The 20,208-nt window shown below is 58.8% G+C and overlaps 3 protein-coding genes across 4 annotated transcripts; 2 read left to right on the top strand and 1 right to left on the bottom strand.

The window, feature by feature from the left end:
* Positions 1-3,151: 3,151 nt before the first annotated feature.
* On the top strand, positions 3,152-4,716 carry PCP2 (Purkinje cell protein 2). The gene is made up of 4 exons (XM_082733028.1): positions 3,152-3,255; positions 3,330-3,444; positions 3,730-3,854; positions 4,524-4,716. The coding sequence occupies exons 1-4, from the start codon at positions 3,253-3,255 to the stop codon at positions 4,641-4,643; spliced, it is 363 nt and encodes a 120-aa protein (XP_082589154.1). The 5' UTR covers positions 3,152-3,252; the 3' UTR covers positions 4,644-4,716.
* PET100 (PET100 cytochrome c oxidase chaperone) lies at positions 4,707-6,240 on the bottom strand. 2 transcript variants are annotated; one of them, XM_082733029.1, is made up of 4 exons: positions 6,155-6,240; positions 5,367-5,453; positions 5,168-5,200; positions 4,707-4,838 (listed from the first exon to the last, which is right to left on the bottom strand). In XM_082733029.1, exons 1-4 carry the CDS (start codon positions 6,179-6,181, stop codon positions 4,755-4,757), a joined length of 231 nt encoding a protein of 76 aa, XP_082589155.1. In that variant the 5' UTR covers positions 6,182-6,240; the 3' UTR covers positions 4,707-4,754. The 2 variants fall into 2 exon arrangements, with proteins under 2 accessions (XP_082589155.1, XP_082589156.1); XM_082733030.1 differs by lacking the exon at positions 6,155-6,240 and adding an exon at positions 5,809-5,992.
* An 89-nt stretch (positions 6,241-6,329) lies between these two features.
* Positions 6,330-19,490, top strand: XAB2 (XPA binding protein 2). Its single transcript, XM_082733027.1, has 19 exons — positions 6,330-6,541; positions 11,897-12,045; positions 12,303-12,426; positions 12,610-12,807; positions 13,527-13,661; positions 13,747-13,911; positions 15,206-15,350; positions 15,685-15,836; positions 15,925-16,044; positions 16,223-16,354; positions 16,458-16,589; positions 16,691-16,804; positions 17,763-17,925; positions 18,009-18,199; positions 18,285-18,407; positions 18,491-18,662; positions 18,939-19,068; positions 19,172-19,281; positions 19,379-19,490. Exons 1-19 carry the CDS (start codon positions 6,491-6,493, stop codon positions 19,438-19,440), a joined length of 2,568 nt encoding a protein of 855 aa, XP_082589153.1. The 5' UTR covers positions 6,330-6,490; the 3' UTR covers positions 19,441-19,490.
* Positions 19,491-20,208: the final 718 nt, after the last annotated feature.

Below are 20,208 nucleotides of genomic sequence, written 5' to 3'. Positions count from 1 at the left end.
GGAAATAGTGATGTGAGAGCACACGCCAGGTTGGGGGGGGGGGCGGTTTATCGTGTGTGGTACCAGAGGGGGGACACTCACAGGGTGACGTGTCGATTTAACCTGAACGACGTCAAGGAGCCATGCAGCGATGCAGGCAGAGAGAAGGGGATGTGGCTGGAGGAGCAGCGGGAAGTGAGGTGAGCTTGGAGGCCAGACCTCTGTGGAAAGGGAGGACTGACCCAGCCCAATTTGCCTGGGATTGAGAAGTTTCCAGGACACAGGACTTCCAGAGCTAAAACTGAGAAAGTCTTGGGCAAACCAGGATTGCTGGCCACTCTAGGTAGGATTTGGGGTTTTCTTCCATGTTTTCCTCCCTCCCTCCATTCCTTTGTTTTTTCTTTCTTCTTCTTCTTCTTCTTCTTCTTCTTTTTTTTTTTTTAAGATTTTATTTATTTATTTGACAGACAGAGATCACAAGTAGGCAGAGAGGCAAGCAAGAAAGAGGAGGAAGCAGGCTCCCTGCCGAGCAGAAAGCCCATTTGCAGGGCTGGATCCCAGGCCCCTGGTATCGTGATCTGAGCCGAAGGCAGAGGCTTTAACCCACTGAGACATCCAGGTGCCCATAAAAAAGATCTTATTTATTTGACAGAGATCACAAGTAGGCAGAGAGAGAGGTCGGGGATGGGGGAAGCAGGCTCCCTGCTGAGCAGAGAGCCTGATGCAGGGCTCGATCCCAGGACCCTGAGACCATGACCTGAGCCGAAGGCAGAGGCTAAACCCACTGAGCCACCCAGGCACCCCTTGTATTTTCTTTCTTTCATTGCTTTGTTGAGATATAATTCACATAGCACAGTCACTGAGAGTACAATTCAATGCCTTTTAGCATGTTCAGAGTTGTGCGTCCGTCCCCAATTTTAGAACGTTCCATTACTCTGGGGCGTTTTCTCCTGAGGGCAACGGGAGCCAAGGGAGAGTTCTGAGCAGGGCAAGGAGGGCATCCCTGCGGCTCCTGGAGGGGAAGGGTGGATTGCAGGGGCAAAGGGAGGAGCTGGGAGGCCGTGACACCTCCTGCAGCTTCTCAGTCTGTCCCCTGGGGGTGGAAGTCTGGAGGGTCTACCACCCCCGACTGGATTCTGTGCGGGGGCCCAGGGTCTTCTGCTGCTAATGGCTGAATGGTATCCTGTCCATCCTCCCCCAAGACAGGTTGAAGGCCCAAGCTCTGGTACTTGAGATTGTGACCTTATTTAGAGAAAGAGTCGTAGCAGGAACCTCTAACACAACGCGACTGGTTTCCATGTCTTGTGACGGCCATGTGGAGACAGGGACAGAGAGGAATGTCACATGACAACAGAGCCAGAGGCTGAAATACTGCAGAGACCAGCCAAGGAGCACCAAGGGCTGCCTGCAACCCTGAGGAGCCAGGGAGAGGAAAGGAAGGACCCTCCCCTACGGGTCTCAGGAGCACGGTACCGCCAACGCCCCAACTTCTGGCTCCGGCCTCCAGAACTGTGTGACAATCATCTGTTGCTCTAAGTCCCTCAGTTTGTGACTTTGTTAAGGCAGCAGTAAACTAGTACATCTGCGGAAGAGCAGAGCATCCCGTTGACATTGAGGATGCGGGGCTGCCGACAGGGTGCAGGCGGGGACCCAGATGGGGAAGCATTGCCTGGGGAAGAGGACCGAGCTTTGTGCTTGGGCAGGTGTGCTGACAGTGCGGCCCATTTACTCTGAGGAGAGGTTTTAACTGGTTTCTAGAAAGGCATCTTGGGTAGGGGATGGGGTGCCCGTGGGTTCCTCCCACTGGCACCCTCTCCCAGGCCACTGAAAGGAGGCCATGGGTGCTTGGGGAAGGGGGCAAGGACTCTCCTCCTTGCCTGCCATCCCCAGGTACTGAGATGACAGGTCTCAGGAGAAAGCTCAACCTGACATTGGTGGCAGGACAGGAAATCCCAGGCCTTTTGGGGACACCTGGGTGGCTCAGCTGGTTAAGTGTCTGCCTTCGGCTCAGGTCATGATCCCGGGATCCTGGGATCGAGCCCCGCATGGGGATCCCTGCTCAGTCTGCCTCTCCTTCTGCCCCTACTCCCCCTGCCCCCAGCTTATGCTCTCTCTTGCTCTCTAAAATAAATAAAACCTTTAAAAAGGTGGTGGGGGTGGGGAAATCCCAGACCTTCTGGTATTAGGGCCGATGGTGAGCAACCAGACCCAGGGACTGGAAGGGGTGGCCGGGAGACCAAGGTGGAGCTACTCAGCCTGGTGGGGCCTCAATGGTCCTCAAGTCCACCTCCTTCCCCTACCACCTGCGGTTGGCAACAGCCCCACCAGCAGGGTGAGCCTTTCTCACTCTGCTTCCCACTGGACGGCTACAGACCCCGCCTGAGCTGCCCTGGTGGCCTGACCTCTCCCAGAGGTGCCAACCAGCCCCTGTGCCCCATCGTGGGGGGAGACTGCTCTGGTCTGCTGCTGAGCCCCACTGAGAGTTCTTGGGGCCCAGTGAGTCTTGCTGCACAAGATCCCAAACCCAGGTCACCCTGTCTCCTGCCCCCACAGCAGCACTGTGCCCTGCTGCAAAAAACAATTATCTGGATCATCTTTATGGGGCTTAAGCTTGGGTGGGAGCAGATGGGGCATGAGCTGGGGATTTGGGGCTGGGTATCCACTCCCCCCGCCACATCCCAGTCTTTTAAAAAGCCTTCTCTGGCACAGGGCCGGGACAGAGGCCAGCAGAGAAGTGGACGGACCCAGGGGAGGGGCGCGGGGATGATGACGGACCAGGAAGAGAAGGTGGACGGGACCTCGGCAGCCTGCATCAAGGTAAGCAGATTCCACCCCACACATCCCTAACTCAAGGGCCTGTGAATGACAAGACTAATTGGTTTGTAGGGCACCTAATTAGCAAGCAAGTCTCCTGGGACCCCTGACCCAGTTGCTGCCCAAGGAAGCGCTGGTGGGCATGGGGGTCCAAGGGCCTAGCCCAGCCCCAGGGCAGAGGTCAGTGCTCTTCGTGTTAACCCCTGGGAGGTGGGGGATGCTGGGATTTGGGGGGCAGCCCTTGGTATGTTTCCCTGGGTCACATCCCAGCCCCCAGGCCACCCTGCAGTCAGGCCCCAATTTAGGACGTCAGGATGCTGGCACCGGCAGCCTCTCCCTGGAGGCAGCACCACGTGGAGTGGCCCTGCTGGCGGGGCCCCTGGGGCAGGGGCCGGGATTGGGAAGGAGGCTCAGGTCTCATTCTGAGCGGCTCTGCAGAGCAGCACATCGGCGGGGACCATGGTGAGCGCCGAGGAGGGGAGGGGAGGGGCTCCCCAGCTGAGAGGCCAGCTAGACTGAGTGTGTCTGTCTCCCAGGCTGGCTCTCCAGACCAGGAGGGCTTCTTCAACCTGCTGAGCCACGTGCAGGGCGACCGGATGGAGGAGCAGCGGTGCTCGCTGCAGGCAGGGCCTGGCCCGACTTCTGAGAGCCGTGAGCACGGGCACGGGGGCAGGGGGTAGGGTGGGACTGGTGTGATGTTTGGGGGCATGAGCCGGGCAGGGCATAGGGATCCAGGGAGAGTGGCCATCTCGGGGGCCTGTAGGCAAGAGTCTGAGGAAGCAAGCTGCAAATGGGAACACTGGGCAAGGGATGGGAGGGAGAGGCCAGCGCGCTTCCTAGAGAATGAGTGGGGGCGGAGGAGCGGGTTGGGGGCTCCGGCTGTGTCCCCTGGAGTCAGCGTATATGTTCATCCCCGCACGCCTCTGCTTAACGCAGAGAGTGGCCCTGCACCCGAGATGGACAGTCTCATGGACATGCTGGCCAGTACCCAGGGCCGCCGTATGGATGACCAGCGTGTGACAGTCAGCAGCCTGCCTGGCTTCCAGCCCATAGGCCCCAAGGTAGGTGACGTGCCGCTGGGGCTGAGCAGGCATCTGCTAGGCTGAGCTCTCTGACCCTGACTCCCACCCAGAGCCAGGAGTAAACGGAGCCTTCCTCACCCTCATGTCTAGCCACAATGTGCCCCTTAGAAGTGTAAGTGCCTAGTAAAAGGGCCACCCTGGGTCCATGCCAGGCACAGGATCCTGGCCGATTGGATACCCGACTTCGGGTGGGAGGACAAAGGCCCAGACGGGGCTGAGAGGTGCCCAAGGTCAGGCCGGAGGCATGTGAATGTTAGAGCCATGGCTGGAACTCATGGCTCCTGCCTGTCTCAGGGTTTCAGGGAAGACAGAATGAGCAGCCCCCCTTCCTAGGAAGACACCTCCGAGGAAGAGGGCACCTGAGTTTATACACGGGACCCACACCTCCATACACTAGTGTGTGTCTATGACACACATAACACACATATGCACGTGTACCCCGGGTTCTGATCCCAAGACCCCAAATACTGCCCTAAAGATGGTAACTCGGGAGGTAACTAAAGGAGTAACTCATGTACGTAGAAGCCGGAGGATGGCAGGGGTGAACGGCAGGAGGTGGCACACAGGTACCGTCTCCCGATGTCTGGGTCAGCTTTGGCTGGCACTGCCCGTGATCCGTCCCTCTGGCTGACCCCTCTTCATCCACAGGACGGAGTGCAGAAACGAGCTGGGACGCTCAGCCCCCAACCCCTCCTCACCCCTCAAGACCCGACTGCTCTCAGCTTCCGTCGGAACAGCAGCCCCCAACCCCAGACACAAGCCCCATGAAGGCCTGAGCCATCCTGGGCCCTGCTTGGCCCCTGAAAATAGACAATAAAACACTTCCACAAGAAACAAGAAACTGTGTATGTGTATTTTCTTGGGTGGACGGGCTCGGATTCAGGAGCTCTGCTGGGCAGCACGAAGGAGCTTCTCCTCCCGCTGCTTCCGTATCCTCTCTTTGAATTCTTCTAGCTCCCGGCGCTGGGGGGTGGAGAAGGGGGGGTGGAATGGGAGAGGAGGAGGACACACACCTCGGGGGCCTGGACCCCCTTCCCTTCACCCCCTTACTCCCCCAGGGCACAGCCTCAGAGTTCAACGTCTATGCTGGAAGCCCTGCACCAATTACAGCGAGGGTCCAAGTGGGATTAGCTTCACCTTTCAGGAAAAGGGCAAGAAAGAAACTATACACCCCTCTGCTCTCAGTTCTCTTTCCTCAGGACTGAGAGAAAAATCTTCATCCAAACCCATCACGGCCACAGGGATCCAGGCACCTCTGTCCCTTTAGGGGGGAAGAAGAGTATGTTACTTACCTGGTCTTCCCTCTCAGGTGGCCACAGCTCCCTCTGTGGGGACAAAATAGCAGCTGGAAGCATGAGCCAGGAGCCTCCGGAGCCCCCCACCCAGGGCAGAATTGGCTGGTGGGAAGCAGACACTGGTCCCCAGCAGGCTGGTGCCCCATTCTCTCCCCCAGCCCTGGAACGAACCCATGAATACTCTCCCTGTGCCCACCTTACGCTGTATGACATAGTCTTCAAACCATCCGGCCTGATTGGCGATCCAGAACATAGCCACAGGGAAGGTGAGGTAGAGTGTCATCTGGAAGGGCAGGGGGTCAATGAACAGAGCCAGGGATTAAAGCTCTTCCACAACACGCACAGGTTGCTCAGAGCTTGGAGGACCATCCTCCCACGGAGGATGCCTTGCGTCCTCAGGGTCCCCAAGAACCGAAGAACTCCCACCACCGGCACAGAAGCCTCACACTTTAGAGCCTAGTCCTCTAGTAATACTAATTTAGGAGACCTCAAAGCCTCCTCCAAGTCTGGGGAAACGCCCCCTCAAAGACACACACACACATACGTACGTACACGCGCGAGCGCGGAAAGACCCCTGACTCAGAGTACAAAACCCCGGACTAAAATCAAAGGCATCTTCGTGAGACCTCACGACCCACCCGTCCGTTAGATCCCTGGAGCATCTTCAGACCCTGGAATCCTCATTACTTGAAATCGATTCCCCTAAACCCAGGGGTCTATCAGAAACGCACAACCAGCCGGAGCCCACGAGCTTCCCCAGCGCCTGAAGCCTTCCTTCTTGGAGCCCCTTTCCCACATCATTCCTCTCGGACGCCCCGCCGCCCACCAGCCCTCCCCCTCCGCTTCCAACCTTAAAGATCCCTCTCAAAACTCAGAAACTCTCTCCCCACATTGCCCTCTTTCCCGGAGTCCCCTTCCCTTCCAAAGCCTCCTCCTCAGGGCCCGGAGGAGTCCAACTGTCCACCCGCTGCAAAGCTCACTGACCCGAAACACCTCCAGCTTCACCCCCATCTCGCTTCTCCTAGGCTACAAAGCCGCTTCCGCCCAAAGTCAACCCTCCAGCAAAACAGCAGCTCATTGGGCGTTCATCGCCTCCATTACTGAAGCTGATTGGTAGACGAGGTTCGCGATGATGTCATCTTCGGGCGTCTCTTCCCTGCTTCCGGTCGTCTGTGCCTTCTAAGCGAAAGTCAACAAACGCGGTCCGCGGGGTCAGAAAGGGTTCAACCAATAGAAAATAGGTCTGGCCCCGGGGAGCGGGCCGTCCGCAGGAGGCGTCATTATAACGCGACTCCTGCCCGTAGCTGGAGAGCCAGGAAGATGGTGGTGATGGCGCGTCTTTCCCGGTCCGAGCGGCCGGACCTCGTTTTCGTGAGTCCGCGGCGGGGCCGGGGGTGGCCTGTGTGAGAGCACAGGGCTTGGATGCTTCAGAGGTTCGGGGTCTGGCCACCGGGGGTGTCGGCCAAATTCTGTCCACCCGAGAGCAGGGCGTGCGGGTCGGGCTGCCAGGAGCTAAGTTCTGGTGCCGGAGTCCAGGTGGTCTGAGCGAAGAGCTGCGGCCGAAGTTAAGGGCCAGGCGACCCGGGCCTCCGGTGGAAATGGGACCGCGCGGGGAGAGGGGTGGGTCGCACAGCGAAATCTTGTAGAGATCTTGGCGTCTGAAGTAGAGGATAGTGACCCAAAGCCAGGGCTCTGGTTTCTGTGGTAAAGTCTTGGTGTCCTGAGTAACGGCCTAGGTCTGGCCCTGAGCCTTGTAGTTTCTGGAATAAAGGATTGGTGTCTGGATTCGCAGAACTGGAGTCAGATGTGGAGCTGGTCGGGCGATGGCCAGTGGGATCCTTAAGAGTCCAAGACTTGGCATCTGGAGCACTGACATATGTCCTTTGATTGTGCTTCACCGTTATTGCAGGAGATCTTTGTTTTCTTATATCTCTCTCTCTCTCTCTTTTTTGTTTTGTTTGTTTTTTGAAGGCTTGCATTTTCTTTATTTTTTTTTAAGATTTTATTTGTTTATTTGACAGACAGAGATTACAAGTAGACAGAGAGGCAGGCAGAGAGAGAGAGAGGGAAGCAGGCTCCCTGCTGAGCAGAGAGCCCGATGCGGGACTCGATCCCAAGACCCTGGGATCATGACCTGAGCCGAAGGCAGTGGCTTAACCCACTGAGCCACCCAGGCGCCCCGAAGGCTTGCATTTTCTAACTTCTTGTCTCTGTGTCACGTTTTGGTAATTCTCACAGTATTTCAAACTTTTCCATTAGTTTTGTTTTGGGGAACCAGGAGCCACACCCAAATGAAAGGGAAAGTTAATAAATGTAGATGTTCCCACTGCTTCATGCGCTGTTGCCTGTCTCTGTCCCAGTCCCTGAGACGTGACAGCATTGAAATTAGACCAGTTCATAACCTTCAGGAGCTTCTCAGTGTTCCAGTGAAGGGAGGAGTCACCTCTCACTTGATGTCAAAAGCTAGAAATGATTAAGGTTAATGAGGAAGGCATGTTGGAAGCTGAGATAGGCTGAAAGCAAGGCCTCTTGCACCGAACAGCCAAGTGGTGAATGCAAAGGAAAAGTTCTTGAAGAAAATTAGAAGTGCTGCTCCAGGAAACACATGAATGGTAAAAAAGTGAAACAGCCTTACTGCTGTTACAGAGAAAGTTTTAGTGGTCTGGGCAGAAGATCAAACCAGGCACAACATCCCCTTAATCCAAAATCTAATTCAGAGCAAAACCTAACTCTTTGGTTCTACAAAGCCTCAGGGAGGTGAGGGAGCTGCAGGAGCCAAGTGTGAAGCTAAAAGAGGTTTGTTCATGAGGTTTAAGGAAAGAAGCCATCTCTGTAATGTAAGTGTGAAGTGAAGCAGAGAATGCCAGTGTAGGATCTGTAGCAAGTTAATCAGAAGATTTGGGGGGCGGGGGTGCCTGGGTGGCTCAGTGGGTTAAGCCTCTGCCTTCAGCTCAGGTCATGATCCCAGGGTCCTGGGCTGGAGCCCCACGTCAGGCTGTCTGCTTCACAGGAACCTGCTTCCTCCTCTCTCTGCCCTTCTCTCTGCCTACTTGTAATCTCTCTGTATCTGTCAAATAAATAAATAAAATCTTTTTTAAAAAAGAAATTAAAAAAAAAAAAAGAAGAAGATCTAGGGGCACGTGCGTGGCTCAGTTGGTTAAACGTCTGCCTTAGGTTCAGCTCATGATCCCAGAGTCCTGGGATTGAGCCCCACGTCAGGCTCCATGCTCAGTGAAGAGTCGGCTTCTCCCCCTCCTCCCCCTGCTCTTGCTCTCTCTCTCTCTTTTTCTCACTGTCTTTCAAATAAATCAAATCTTTAAAAAAGAGAAGAAGAAGAAGAAGAAGATCTAGTTGAGGGGCGCCTGGGTGGCTCAGTTGTTTTAAGTGTCCGTCTTCAGCTCGGGTCATGATCACTGGGTTTTGGGATCGAGCCCCATGTCCAGCTTCCAGCTCTGCGGAGAGCCTGCTTCTCCCTCTCCCTCTGCTGCTGCCCCTGCTTGTGTGCGAGTGCACATGTGTGTGCGTGCACGCGCATGCTCTCTCTCGCAAATAAATAAAATCTTAAAAAAACTTAAGATAATTAATGAAGGTGAGTACTTGAAACAGACTTAAATTTATTGTTATTATTATTATTTTCTCACAACCCTGAGATCAAGACCTGAGCTGAGATCAGGAGTCAGACGCCTAAGCTACCGAGCCACCCAGGCGCCCCAGACAGACTTTTAATATAAATGGAAAAGTCTCCCGTAGGAAGAAAATGCCATTTAGAACTTAAATAGCTAGAGAGGAGAAGAAGTCAGTGCCCGGCTTCAGCGCTTCAAAGTACAGGCAGACTCTATCGTTAGAGGCTAATGCTGCTGATGACTTTAAGACGAAGCTGGTGCTTGTTTGCTGTTCTAAAAATCCTAGGGCCCTTAAGAATTAAGCTAAAACTGCTCGGTGCTGTGTAATTGGAACAACAAAGCTTGGATGATGGCCTATCTGTTTACAACACTGTTTACTAAATATTTTGAGCCCCAGTATTGAGAACTATGGCCCAGAAAGTAAAGATTGCTTCCCCAAAATGACTGCTCACTAACAGTGCACCCGATCACCCCCGAGCTCTGACAGGGCTGCACGAGATTAATGTTGTTTTCATGCCTGCTAACATAACATCTGTTTTGTAGTGCACGGACCAAAAGGGTAATTTCAGTTTTCAAGTCTTATTATTTAAGAAACATGTTTCATGGGGGTATAGCTGCCAGAGACGGCAGTTACTCTGATAGATCTGGGAAAAGCAAATTGAAAACCTTCTGGAAAGGCTTCACCATTTGAAATGCCATTAAGAGCATTCTGATGCATGAGAAGAGGTCAAAGTATCAACCTTAACAGGATTTTGGAAGAAGTTGAGTCCAGTCCTCGGGGATGACTCTGGGGGGCTCTAGCCTCCAGGGGAGGAAGCAACCGCAGCAGATGTGGTGGAAACAGCAGGAGAACCAGAATTAGAAGTGGAGCCTGACGACAGGACTGCCTTGCTGCGGTCTCATGTTAAAATTTGAATGGGGGGGCGCCTGGGTGGCTCAGTGGGTTAAAGCCTCTTCCTTCAGCTCAGGCCATGATCCCAGGGTCCTGGGATCGAGTCCCACATCGGGCTCTCTGCTCAGGGGGAAGCCTGCTTCTCCATCTCTCTCTGCCTGCCTCTCTGCCTACTTGTGATCTCTGTCTGTCAAATAAATAGATAAAATCTTTAAAAAAAAAATTTGAATGGGGGAGGAGTGTGTGAATTCTTACGGATGAGCAAAGAAGGGGGTTTCTTGAAATGGAATCTACTAGCGAAGATGCCATGAAGATTGTTGAAATGACAACAGAGTTTTAATTTTTTTTTATTATTTAAAAAAAAATTATTTAATGGGGCGAGAGATCACAAGTAGGCAGAGACGCAGGCAGAGAGAGAGGGAAGCAGGCTCCCTGCTGAGCAGAGAGCCTGATTGGGGGCTCGATCCCAGGACCCTGAGATCACGACCTGAGCCGAAGGCAGAGGCCCAACCCATTGAGCCACCCAGATGTCCCAACAACAGAGCTTTTAGCATGTGATGGAAACTCAGTTGCCAAGCAGCAATTTGAGAGGCCTGACGGCAGTTCAGAAGGAAATCCTGCTGTGGGCAAAACGCTGTCAAGCTGAATCCTATACTACAGAAAAGTCGTTCATGTAGGAACAATTCAGTTGATGTGGTAAATCAGTTTCTCTCGCTCTCTCTCTTTTTTTTTTTTTTTTTTTTAATGAAATTGCCACAGCCCCCCGCCCAGCCTTCAGCAGCCCCTACCCTGATCAGTCAGCTGTCCCCACGGAGGCGAGACCCTCTACCAGCGAAAAGATCTCAACTCACTGAAAGCTCGGGTTCGCATTTTTTGAGCAAGAAAGTATTTTTTCGTCAAGATGCGATTTTTTTAGACATAATGCCATTGCACGCTTAATAGACTACAGCACAGCATGAGTATAACTTTTACGTGCACTAGGAAACCAGAACATTCACTTGCCACGTTGTGATAGTCCCTGTGTTGTGGTTGTTTGGAGCTGAACCCGCAGCATCTGTGAGGTGTCCCTATTGAGGCCTGGCCTCTTCCCCAGGGTTTTGGTGTTCGGTGTTGGTGAGGCTTGGTGGCAGTCCATACCTCTCTGGAGGTAAAGGTCTAGCTCCTGTCGAGCCTGAAAATAAAATAGATAGTTATGTTACCAGCAAAATGGATTTAAGAGTGGCAGAGGAATTTTGTTTATTTTTTTACTTTATTTATTTATTTTTTACTTTATTTTTAAAAAAAGATTTCATTTATTTATTTGACAGAGATCACAACTAGGCAGAGAGGCGGGCGGGTGGGGGGAAGCAGGCTCCCTGCTGAGCAGAGAGCTCCATGCAGGGCTCCATCCCAGGACCCTGGGATCATGACCTGAGCCGAAGGCAGAGACTTTAGCCCACTGGGCCACCCAGGCGCCCCTTACAGAGGAATTTTGAGCAGGGGTGTGCAGGCTCTGGTAAAACCAAAGGCAAGTCTGAAGAACAAAGGGGAGGACTGTCACTTTATAGAGAAAAAGTCAGCTGAGAGGGGCTGCTTTGAAGGAAAGTCTCTTAGAAGAAAATGATATTCCGGGGGTGGTGATGGCTTCTCGTTGACCTGAGTTCTGGCAGTTTCTGGGCTGTTGCCAGGCAAGGAGAAAATCTTCCTGTGGGGGTTCTGCAATTGACAGAGAGATGGTAGCCGTGAGAGTTCCCCCTTCAGGGCTTCCCCATTCCACTCCAGATGAGGTTTCCTTATTCATAGTTCAACTTACCCAAGTTCTGGGGCAGAGTTGAGCTCCGCTCTGGCTAGTGGGATCCTGAGAGGCCAGGGGTCTGGTGTTCGGGAAGAGACAACATTGTTCGGAGTCAAGGCTTGGTGTCCAGCTCCGAGTGAGGTCTGGCGATGGACCCGGGAGTCTAAGGAATCCGGTGATCTGGGCCAGGGAGTGGGTGGCTCAATCCGGAAGTCCAAAAGAGTGGTGTCTGGGGGACAGTCTTGAGCCTGACCTTAAACCCTGATTGAGGGGTCTGATGCCTGGGCCAGATGGTGGCTGCTGGGATTCTGAGGAGTAAAACCTGGACCTGAGCCCTAGGATGTGGGTCTCTGGTGCCCTGGCTCCGACGAACGGGGGGACCTGGGAGCTGGCTCTGAGGGCAGGTCTCTCTCCTCCCCATTCCCTGGCTCCCGCAGGAAGAAGAGGACCTCCCCTATGAGGAGGAGATCATGCGGAACCAGTTCTCGGTCAAGTGCTGGCTCCGCTACATCGAGTTCAAACAAGGTGCCCCGAAGCCGCGGCTCAACCAGCTGTATGAGCGGGCGCTGAAGCTGCTGCCGTGCAGGTGGGACCCGCCACGGCCCCCACTCCTCCCTGTCCTTACAGAACTGGCCGGGAGGTCCCAGGGGCTCTCGTTCTGGCACTAAGTAGCCATCCCCACGGGTCAGCACCTCTCCCCTCCCCCACCCCGTTGCAGGGACTTGTCCTCCTGCCGCAGGTCCCCTCTCCCAGCAGTTGCTTCGTGGGGGCAGGGCCCAGGGGTGGGGGGCGCGGAGTCCGTAAGGCTGACCGGTCATCGGCTGCCCCCGCCTGCCTCCCCAGCTACAAACTCTGGTACCGATACCTGAAGGCCCGCCGGGCACAGGTGAAGCACCGCTGTGTCACTGACCCTGCCTACGAAGACGTCAACAACTGCCACGAGCGGGCCTTCGTGTTCATGCACAAGGTGGGGAGGGCGGAGGCCGGGAGGGGCGGGGCGGGGGAACTGGTCGGGGGCCTTCGTCCCCGGCAGTGGGCAGAGTGGGGGGGATCTGAGTCCTGCCCCCTTGGTAGACTTGCTGTTGAGCTAGACTTGGCCGTGGAGGAGGGAGTTCTGGGCTCACCGCGCGCCTCTGTCCCGCTCCGCCAGATGCCCCGTCTGTGGCTGGACTACTGCCAGTTCCTCATGGACCAGGGCCGCGTCACGCACACGCGCCGCACGTTTGACCGTGCCCTCCGCGCCCTGCCCATCACCCAGCACTCCCGGATCTGGCCCCTGTACCTGCGCTTCCTGCGCTCCCACCCGCTGCCCGAGACGGCCGTGCGGGGCTATCGGCGCTTCCTCAAGGTAGGCGGAAGGAGCACTGCCCCGTGCGTGGAGGCCCCAGAACGGGCTCCCTGGTTGTTAGCCCCTGGCACCATGTCACAGGGCCGGAAGTGGGGAGAAGGCTTCCTGAGACAGATCTTGTCGGCAGTTTGTTTATTCTTCACGTTTTTGCTAGTACCTGCCACGCGTCCAGTATTGAGACAGGTCCCGGGGCAGGTGACAGGGACAGTCTCTGCACGTGGAGGTGTTTGGTCCCACCGGGCAGACCGATGCCCCCGAGCTGACCACGTAAACCAGGAGCACGGCCACCCCGGGAGGGCAGGGAATGCGAGACCAGTGGCTATGGGAGTGTGTCGAGGTAGAAACCGCGTGCGGATGGTGTGTGGTTTTCTTAAACTTCTAGCAACTATCATATACCACATAACTCTTAACACAGCGGTCTCTGGCCGCGTAGGGCGGGTTGTGGTAAAAAGCAAGGCCTGGAGGGTGCAGGCTGTTCCGTTGCTGTTGAAGCTGGACCAGTGGGGCCCAGACCGATTCCAGTCCAGACTTGGATTCAGCAGTGCTGATGCCGCACTGGTGGGACCCGGGTTGGACAGGGGTGGCTGAGGCCGGGTTGGCGGGGCTGGCTCTTGACCGGGACAGTGGTGGCTGGCTGACCCAGAGCTGCCGAGTGGGAGGGGGTGTTGTGGTGTGGCTCCTCGGCCCCCCGACTGCTGATGGGGCTGGTCGCTGCGCAGCTTAGCCCCGAGAGCGCGGAGGAGTACATCGAGTACCTCAAGTCCAGCGACCGGCTGGACGAAGCCGCGCAGCGCCTGGCCACCGTGGTCAACGATGAGCGCTTCGTGTCCAAGGCCGGCAAGTCCAACTACCAGGTGGGCCTATGGGGGGGTGGGGGGAGGGCAGGAGGGCTTGCTCCTGTGGGGAATCCAGCTGAGACTTCTTCTCCTGGCGCTGCAGCTGTGGCACGAGCTCTGTGACCTCATCTCCCAGAACCCGGACAAGGTACAGTCGCTCAACGTGGACGCCATCATCCGTGGGGGCCTCACCCGCTTCACGGACCAGCTGGGCAAGCTCTGGTGCTCCCTGGCTGACTACTACATCCGCAGCGGCCACTTTGAAAAGGTGAGCGGGCCCGGCAGCCGGTGCGGGGAGGGGGTGATCGCTCCAGCGTGTGGCATTCAGGGGACGCAGGCGGGCATGTGTGGGGCAGCAAACACGGGCACGTCCTGCTGGCCTGCACGCCTGCCTTGGGGTTGGTTAGACCCGAGTCCTTCCTGGGTGGGTGGCCTTGAACCCACCAAGCCTGGGCGTCCTCATTTGCAAAGTGAGAGGGACAGTTGCTCCTTCGCCTGTGAGGAGTCCGGTGCCACCCAGGCGCCTGGCGTGAGGGTCACTCCCAAAAAGTTAGCCTTCCTTTCCATGTCCCTCTGCTTGCTTGTCAGTGGGGTGGCACGCCCGGGATGGGGCGGTGCCTGGGGCTCTGACGAGTCCCTGGAGGGGCTGGCTGGGGTTGTTGGGGGCCTCGGGGAGGAAGGAGCAGAGGGGAGTAGAGCTGGAGCAGAGGGGAGGCTGGCGAAGGCGAGGGAAGGGAGAGCTCTGCGGGCCAAGGAGGGGGGCCACCGGCCCGTCGTGAGCGGGACAGAGGCAGGACCAGCTCTGCATTTTAGCCCCTGGGCGGCCACAGGCTGAGGCCCATGGCAGGAGACCAGCCAGGAGGCTCTGGGGCCAGTGGCCAGGCCAGGGCCGTGGGATGACCAGCCAGGGCTGGGTGGAGAGATGGGGCCCAAGCTGTGGCGGGGGGCAGGAGTGATGAGAACATGAGCTTCAGCAGTGGGGCCGGGCTGGCACGAGGGGTCCTCCACAGCCACGGCAGTGCCCTTCATGGCTGAGCCGAGACCACGGTCCCTGCGGTGTGGACCTTGGGGCACGGGGGTTGGTCACCTCACGAGTCTCACTGGGTATCGGGCACCTTACACACGTTTCCCTTGAGCGTCATTCACTTTGCACAAGGGAGCATCACCGTCAGTTTCCTGGGGAGGAGTGGGGGCCCCAGAGCACTCTGGCGGGGCGGGGGGCAGGGGACAGCTCATCATGGCTGTGCGGTCGCCGCTCAGAGCCTGACAGAGCAGGGCGGTCCCGGCTCAGGACCACCGCCAGGGCCGTGCCGTTGGCCTCCCTGTGTCCGCGCGAGTGGGCGCCTGTGCCTCCCCCGCCAGCACTTCCCTTCCGCCCTCCCATGCCCGCAGCCAGCACTTCCCTTCCGCCCTCCCATGCCCGCAGCCAGCACTTCCCTTCCGCCCTCCCATGCCCGCAGCCAGCACTTCCCTTCCGCCCTCCCATGCCCGCAGCCAGCACTTCCCTTCCGCCCTCCCATGCCCGCAGCCAGCACTTCCCTTCCGCCCTCCCATGCCCGCAGGCCCGAGATGTGTACGAGGAGGCCATCCGGACCGTGATGACCGTGCGCGACTTCACGCAGGTGTTTGACAGCTACGCCCAGTTCGAAGAGAGCATGATCGCAGCCAAGATGGAGACAGCCTCGGAACTGGGGCGGGAGGAGGACGGTGAGCTGCTGGGCAGTCGTCCTGGGCTGGCAGGGAGGGAAGGCCCGGGCTGGCCGGCCCAAGGGCCCGAGGGTCCTAAGCGGCTGGGGCAGGGGAGAGGTGCGGCTCTAGGGCCGTCGGGGCCGGCAGGCAGGGAGGCAGGGAGGGAGGCCGGCCGGGTGGCCAGGGCACATGAAACCTTTGGTGAGTAACCAGGATGACGTATATGTCTCCGGCTGGGGTGGCCAGTGGGCCGAGTCCGCCAAGCCCAGGGCATGCGGTGGGGTCTGGGGAGTGGGGCGGCTGTGTGCCGAGGCCCTCACTCGTGCTCCCCGACCCCCGTCACGGAGCCCAGATGACGTGGACCTGGAGCTGCGGCTGGCCCGCTTCGAGCAGCTCATCGGCCGCCGGCCCTTGTTGCTCAACAGCGTCTTGCTGCGCCAGAACCCGCACCACGTGCACGAGTGGCACAAGCGCGTGGCCCTGCATCAGGGCCGCCCCCGGGAGGTGCGTGACAGTCCCTCCCCTCGGCTGCGCGACCCCCCGCCCCCACTGGGGGCCCGACTGTCCCACCTGACTCGATCCCTCCCACTAGATCATCAACACGTACACAGAGGCTGTGCAGACGGTGGACCCTTTCAAGGCAACAGGCAAGCCCCACACGCTGTGGGTCGCATTTGCCAAGTTTTACGAGGACAACGGGCAGCTGGATGATGTGAGTGTGATGCCGTGCGTGCGTGTGTGTGTGTGTGTGTGTGTGTCGATGTGTCCTTGGCCAGAGGATGCAGGAGGCCCAGACACAGTCACGTTTGCACGCGTGTATCCATGTGCACCCTCGTGGGGGAGGGGGCAAGCGGGCAGGGTCTCAGCCTGCCCTCTCCGCACTCTGGCAGGCCCGCATCATCCTGGAGAAGGCCACCAAGGTGAGCTTCAAGCAGGTGGACGACCTGGCCAGCGTGTGGTGCGAGTGTGGCGAGCTGGAGCTCCGGCACGAGAACTACGACCAGGCCTTGCGGCTGCTGCGGGTAAACACAAGCCCGGACTTGGGGTGGGCCGTGGGGTGTGCGCGGCCACGTGGCCGGACCCAGGACACTTCTAAGCCCCCGCATCGCCACTGGCTCCCTGCAGAAGGCCACCGCGCTGCCCGCCCGCCGTGCTGAGTACTTCGACGGCTCGGAGCCCGTGCAGAACCGTGTGTACAAGTCGCTGAAAGTGTGGTCGATGCTCGCCGACCTAGAGGAGAGCCTGGGTACCTTCCAGGTGAGCTGCGTGGCCAAGTGCCTGTTGCAGGGGAAAGAAGGGGGGACAGCGGCCTGCGGACTCTGCCTCGGGATTTGCTCCAACCCGCCCCTGCCCTGCAGTCCACCAAGGCCGTGTATGACCGCATCCTGGACCTGCGCATCGCCACGCCCCAGATCGTCATCAACTACGCCATGTTCCTGGAGGAGCACAAGTACTTCGAGGAGAGCTTCAAGGTGAGCGGGGCTGATCTGGGGGTCCCAGATGACAGCGTGTTCGCTTCAGAGCCTCGAGCACTGTGTTGTGTCCTCTCGCTGTCCTAACGGGGCATCACAGACCAGGGAACTTAAACAACCTAGACGTGTCATCTTAGTCCCAGAGGCTGGATGGAAGTCTTGGATTGTGGTGTCAGCGGGGCTGGTTTCTCCTGAGGCCTCTGTCCTTGTCGCACAGGCAGCCGTCTTCTCCCCGTGGCCTCCCATGGTCGTCGCTGGGGGTGTGGCTGTGACATCATCTCCTCATAAGGCCCCCGGTTCTTGAATTAGGGCTCACTATAGCGACTTCATGCTCGTTTCCTTTTTAAACACCTCATCTCTAAGTACAGTTCCATTCTGAGATCCTGGGGATATGGCTTTGGCAGGATTTGGGGGGGGCCGTTCACCCCTTCAGAGGCCCCGAGTCCTGCTTCCGTGTTTATGGGGCGGGGGTTGGTGTGGGTGTGTGGGGGCTGTTCCCGCTCCAGAGCCCAGGCCCGGGTTGTAGGTCTGCGCATGTGCACTCAGGGACACCTCGCCTGGCTGTGTGACAGGTTTGGGAGACCGGACACAGCTGGGGAGGTGGTACACAGTGCACGGGCCACCCCCAGCCCGAGTGACGTGGGCCCTGCCCCTTGGCCTGGGTGTGTGGGCCTCCGTGTGGGGCTCTGGGCTCCAGTGTCTGCAGAGCTGAGGGCTCCTCCACGCCCTCAGCTCCCCGGCCCATAAGGGTACCTGCTGGTGACTTGGTGAGTCCTAGTCCTGCCCGGTTGTTGGGGACTTTGCAGTTTGTTGAGGGAGGCATACATGGGCCTTTTCAACAGCATCGCGATAGTCAGGAGGGGGCGCTAGGGAAAGGCCACCTTGCTCAGCCCAAGGGAGATGAGGGGCAGACGCGCTCCCCCCCGCCTTCCGGCCCTGACTTACTCTCCCGGGGCAGGCGTACGAGCGTGGCATCTCGCTGTTCAAGTGGCCCAACGTGTCGGACATCTGGAGCACCTACCTGACCAAGTTCATCGCCCGCTATGGGGGCCGCAAGCTGGAGCGCGCGCGGGACCTCTTCGAACAGGCGCTGGACGGCTGCCCTCCCAAATACGCCAAGAGTGAGGCGGGCAGGGCCGGGCAGGGCCGGGCAGGGCACCCCGGGCTGGGCTCCAGCCTCTGACCCGCCGTCCTCCCACTGCAGCGCTCTACCTGCTGTACGCGCAGCTGGAGGAGGAGTGGGGCCTGGCCCGGCACGCCATGGCCGTGTACGAGCGCGCCACCAGGGCCGTGGAGCCCGCCCAGCAGTACGACATGTTCAACATCTACATCAAGCGGGCAGCCGAGATCTATGGCGTCACCCACACCCGCGGCATCTACCAGAAGGCCATCGAGGTGCCCCATGGGGGTGGCTGGGGGCACTGGAGGCCGGCCCTGGGCATGGGGACCCTGCTGACACCCGCCCCTGTGCACCTGGCAGGTGCTGTCGGACGAGCACGCCCGGGAGATGTGCCTGCGCTTCGCGGACATGGAGTGCCGGCTTGGCGAGATCGACCGGGCGCGCGCCATCTACAGCTTCTGCTCCCAGATCTGTGACCCCCGGGTAGGGGGAGAGCCTGGCGGGTGGGCAGTGGGGCGCTGCAGCCACGCCGACCCGCTCACACACGTGCCGCCCGCCCTCCACAGACCACCGGGGCTTTCTGGCAGACGTGGAAGGACTTCGAGGTCCGGCACGGCAACGAGGACACCATCCGGGAGATGCTGCGGATTCGCCGCAGCGTGCAGGCCACGTACAACACTCAGGTCAACTTCATGGCCTCGCAGATGCTCAAGGTGTCGGGCAGCGCCACAGGCACCGGTGAGCGGCCGCGGCTCCCCCTTTCCCTGGCCAGGCCCCATCATCCCGGCCTCTGCCCCCTGCGCGGCCTGGACCTTCTGGGCTGGGAGCTCGGGGGGTCACCTCCGCCTTCCCCACTGGCGCCTGGGAGCTCCCTGCGGGCTGCGTCCTCAGACAGCTTGGGGCACCCAGCAGCACCCAGAGCGAGGTGGGCCCGTGGGCTGCAGTGGGGGCTGGTGTGGTTGTGCGGAGGGCAGGACCCACCGAAGCTGTCTGACCCCACGCTCCCCCTCCCAGTGTCTGACCTGGCCCCCGGGCAGAGCGGCATGGACGACATGAAGCTGCTGGAGCAGCGGGCAGAGCAGCTGGCGGCTGAGGCCGAGCGGGACCAGCCCCCACGGGCCCAGAGCAAGATCCTGTTCGTGAGGTAAGGGTGGGGGGAGGGGGGTGAGCCGGCTCTTCTTCCAGAGGGGAGGGGCCGGGGAGGCCGAGCCCTGTGGCCCCCCTCCCTGATCGCTCCCCGCCTCCAGGAGCGACGCCTCCCGGGAGGAGCTGGCCGAGCTGGCCCAGCAGGCCAACCCCGAGGAGATTGAGCTGGGCGAGGACGAGGACGAGGACGAGATGGACCTGGAGCCCAACGGTAAGGGGCCGGCCAGACGGGGCAGATTTGGGGGAGGCTGGGGCAGGACCGTCCCTCCTGGAGTGACCGAGTCCTCCCTGCCTCCCCCCTTCCCCAGAGGTGCGGCTGGAGCAGCAGAGTGTGCCGGCCGCCGTGTTCGGGAGCCTGAAGGACGACTGACCCCCCCCCTGGCCCCCACCCAGCCTCCCCCAATATAGCCTGTGTTTGTACGTTGTGGTCTGAGCCTCTTTCCTGCTGCCCAGGTGCCCGTAGGGACTGCCTGCCCAGTGGTGCTCTGGCCCTGGGCCCAGTCTCCCCCCGCGCCGCCGCCCTCCCCCACCCCCAGATTGGCTGGTGCAGGGGGTGGGGCAGCTGGGCTCCAGGCCTGGGCCTATGCCCCGCCCTCACCCTGCAGAGCCAGTTCTGGACTCCGAGGCCAGTCTCTGCCGCCTGAGGCCTCTTTGAGGGCTTTGCCCCCGACTGCCCAAGTCTTGCCAGCCCGTGCCCGCACTGGCAGGTGGATACACTCGGCCTCCCCTCTCTAGACTGTTTCTTCCTGAGCCAGGGCGCCAACGACCTCTCAGAAGGCAGGTTGACGGGCTTAGCAAGGTACTTCTCACCCTGGACAGCAGCCAGGAGCAGTCCTCAGCCCTGGGCCAGGGCCGGGGCCGGGGCGTGGTCCTTAGGCCTAAGCTCTGGGAAGCCATTAGTGAGCTCTAAACTAATAAGGGATTTTAAGCATTGAGGGATGTAATCAGATTTTTGCCCTGAACGGGCTGTGCAGGCTGAGGGATTGGCTTACTGGGGGGGGAGGGCACGGGTGGGGAGGCCCAGGTCACTGGCTTGGACTGGGGGGTGGTGGTGGGGATGGAGAGAAGCAAGGGAGACCGAAGAGGCCGTTTGGCATGGGGGGCAGGGAGAAGGGGCGGGGGGGAGCTGGTCCCGTGC

Source organism: Mustela nivalis (genome assembly GCF_964662115.1).
Source record: "Mustela nivalis genome assembly, chromosome: 1".
Taxonomy (NCBI): domain Eukaryota; kingdom Metazoa; phylum Chordata; class Mammalia; order Carnivora; family Mustelidae; genus Mustela; species Mustela nivalis.
The sequence above is the reverse complement of the archived record's forward strand: the minus strand, read 5'-3'. Positions and strand labels throughout refer to the sequence as shown.

What these genes read in the sequence shown, in the direction of transcription:
- PCP2 (XM_082733028.1), top strand. An exon ending in TGGCCCGACTTCTGAGAGCC is followed by an intron (nt 3,445 to 3,729) that starts GTGAGCACGGGC and finishes TGCTTAACGCAG; the next exon opens with AGAGTGGCCCTGCACCCGAG. An exon ending in TCCAGCCCATAGGCCCCAAG is followed by an intron (nt 3,855 to 4,523) that starts GTAGGTGACGTG and finishes CTTCATCCACAG; the next exon opens with GACGGAGTGCAGAAACGAGC.
- PET100 (XM_082733029.1), bottom strand. Translation starts at nt 6,181, where the DNA reads ATGGGGGTGAAGCTGGAGGTGTTTCGG. An exon ending in TGAAGCTGGAGGTGTTTCGG is followed by an intron (nt 5,454 to 6,154) that starts GTCAGTGAGCTT and finishes CTGCCCTTCCAG; the next exon opens with ATGACACTCTACCTCACCTT. An exon ending in ACTATGTCATACAGCGTAAG is followed by an intron (nt 5,201 to 5,366) that starts GTGGGCACAGGG and finishes TTGTCCCCACAG; the next exon opens with AGGGAGCTGTGGCCACCTGA.
- XAB2 (XM_082733027.1), top strand. Translation starts at nt 6,491, where the DNA reads ATGGTGGTGATGGCGCGTCTTTCCCGGTCCGAGCGGCCGGACCTCGTT. An exon ending in ACAACGGGCAGCTGGATGAT is followed by an intron (nt 16,045 to 16,222) that starts GTGAGTGTGATG and finishes GCACTCTGGCAG; the next exon opens with GCCCGCATCATCCTGGAGAA. An exon ending in CCCAGATCTGTGACCCCCGG is followed by an intron (nt 18,408 to 18,490) that starts GTAGGGGGAGAG and finishes CGCCCTCCACAG; the next exon opens with ACCACCGGGGCTTTCTGGCA.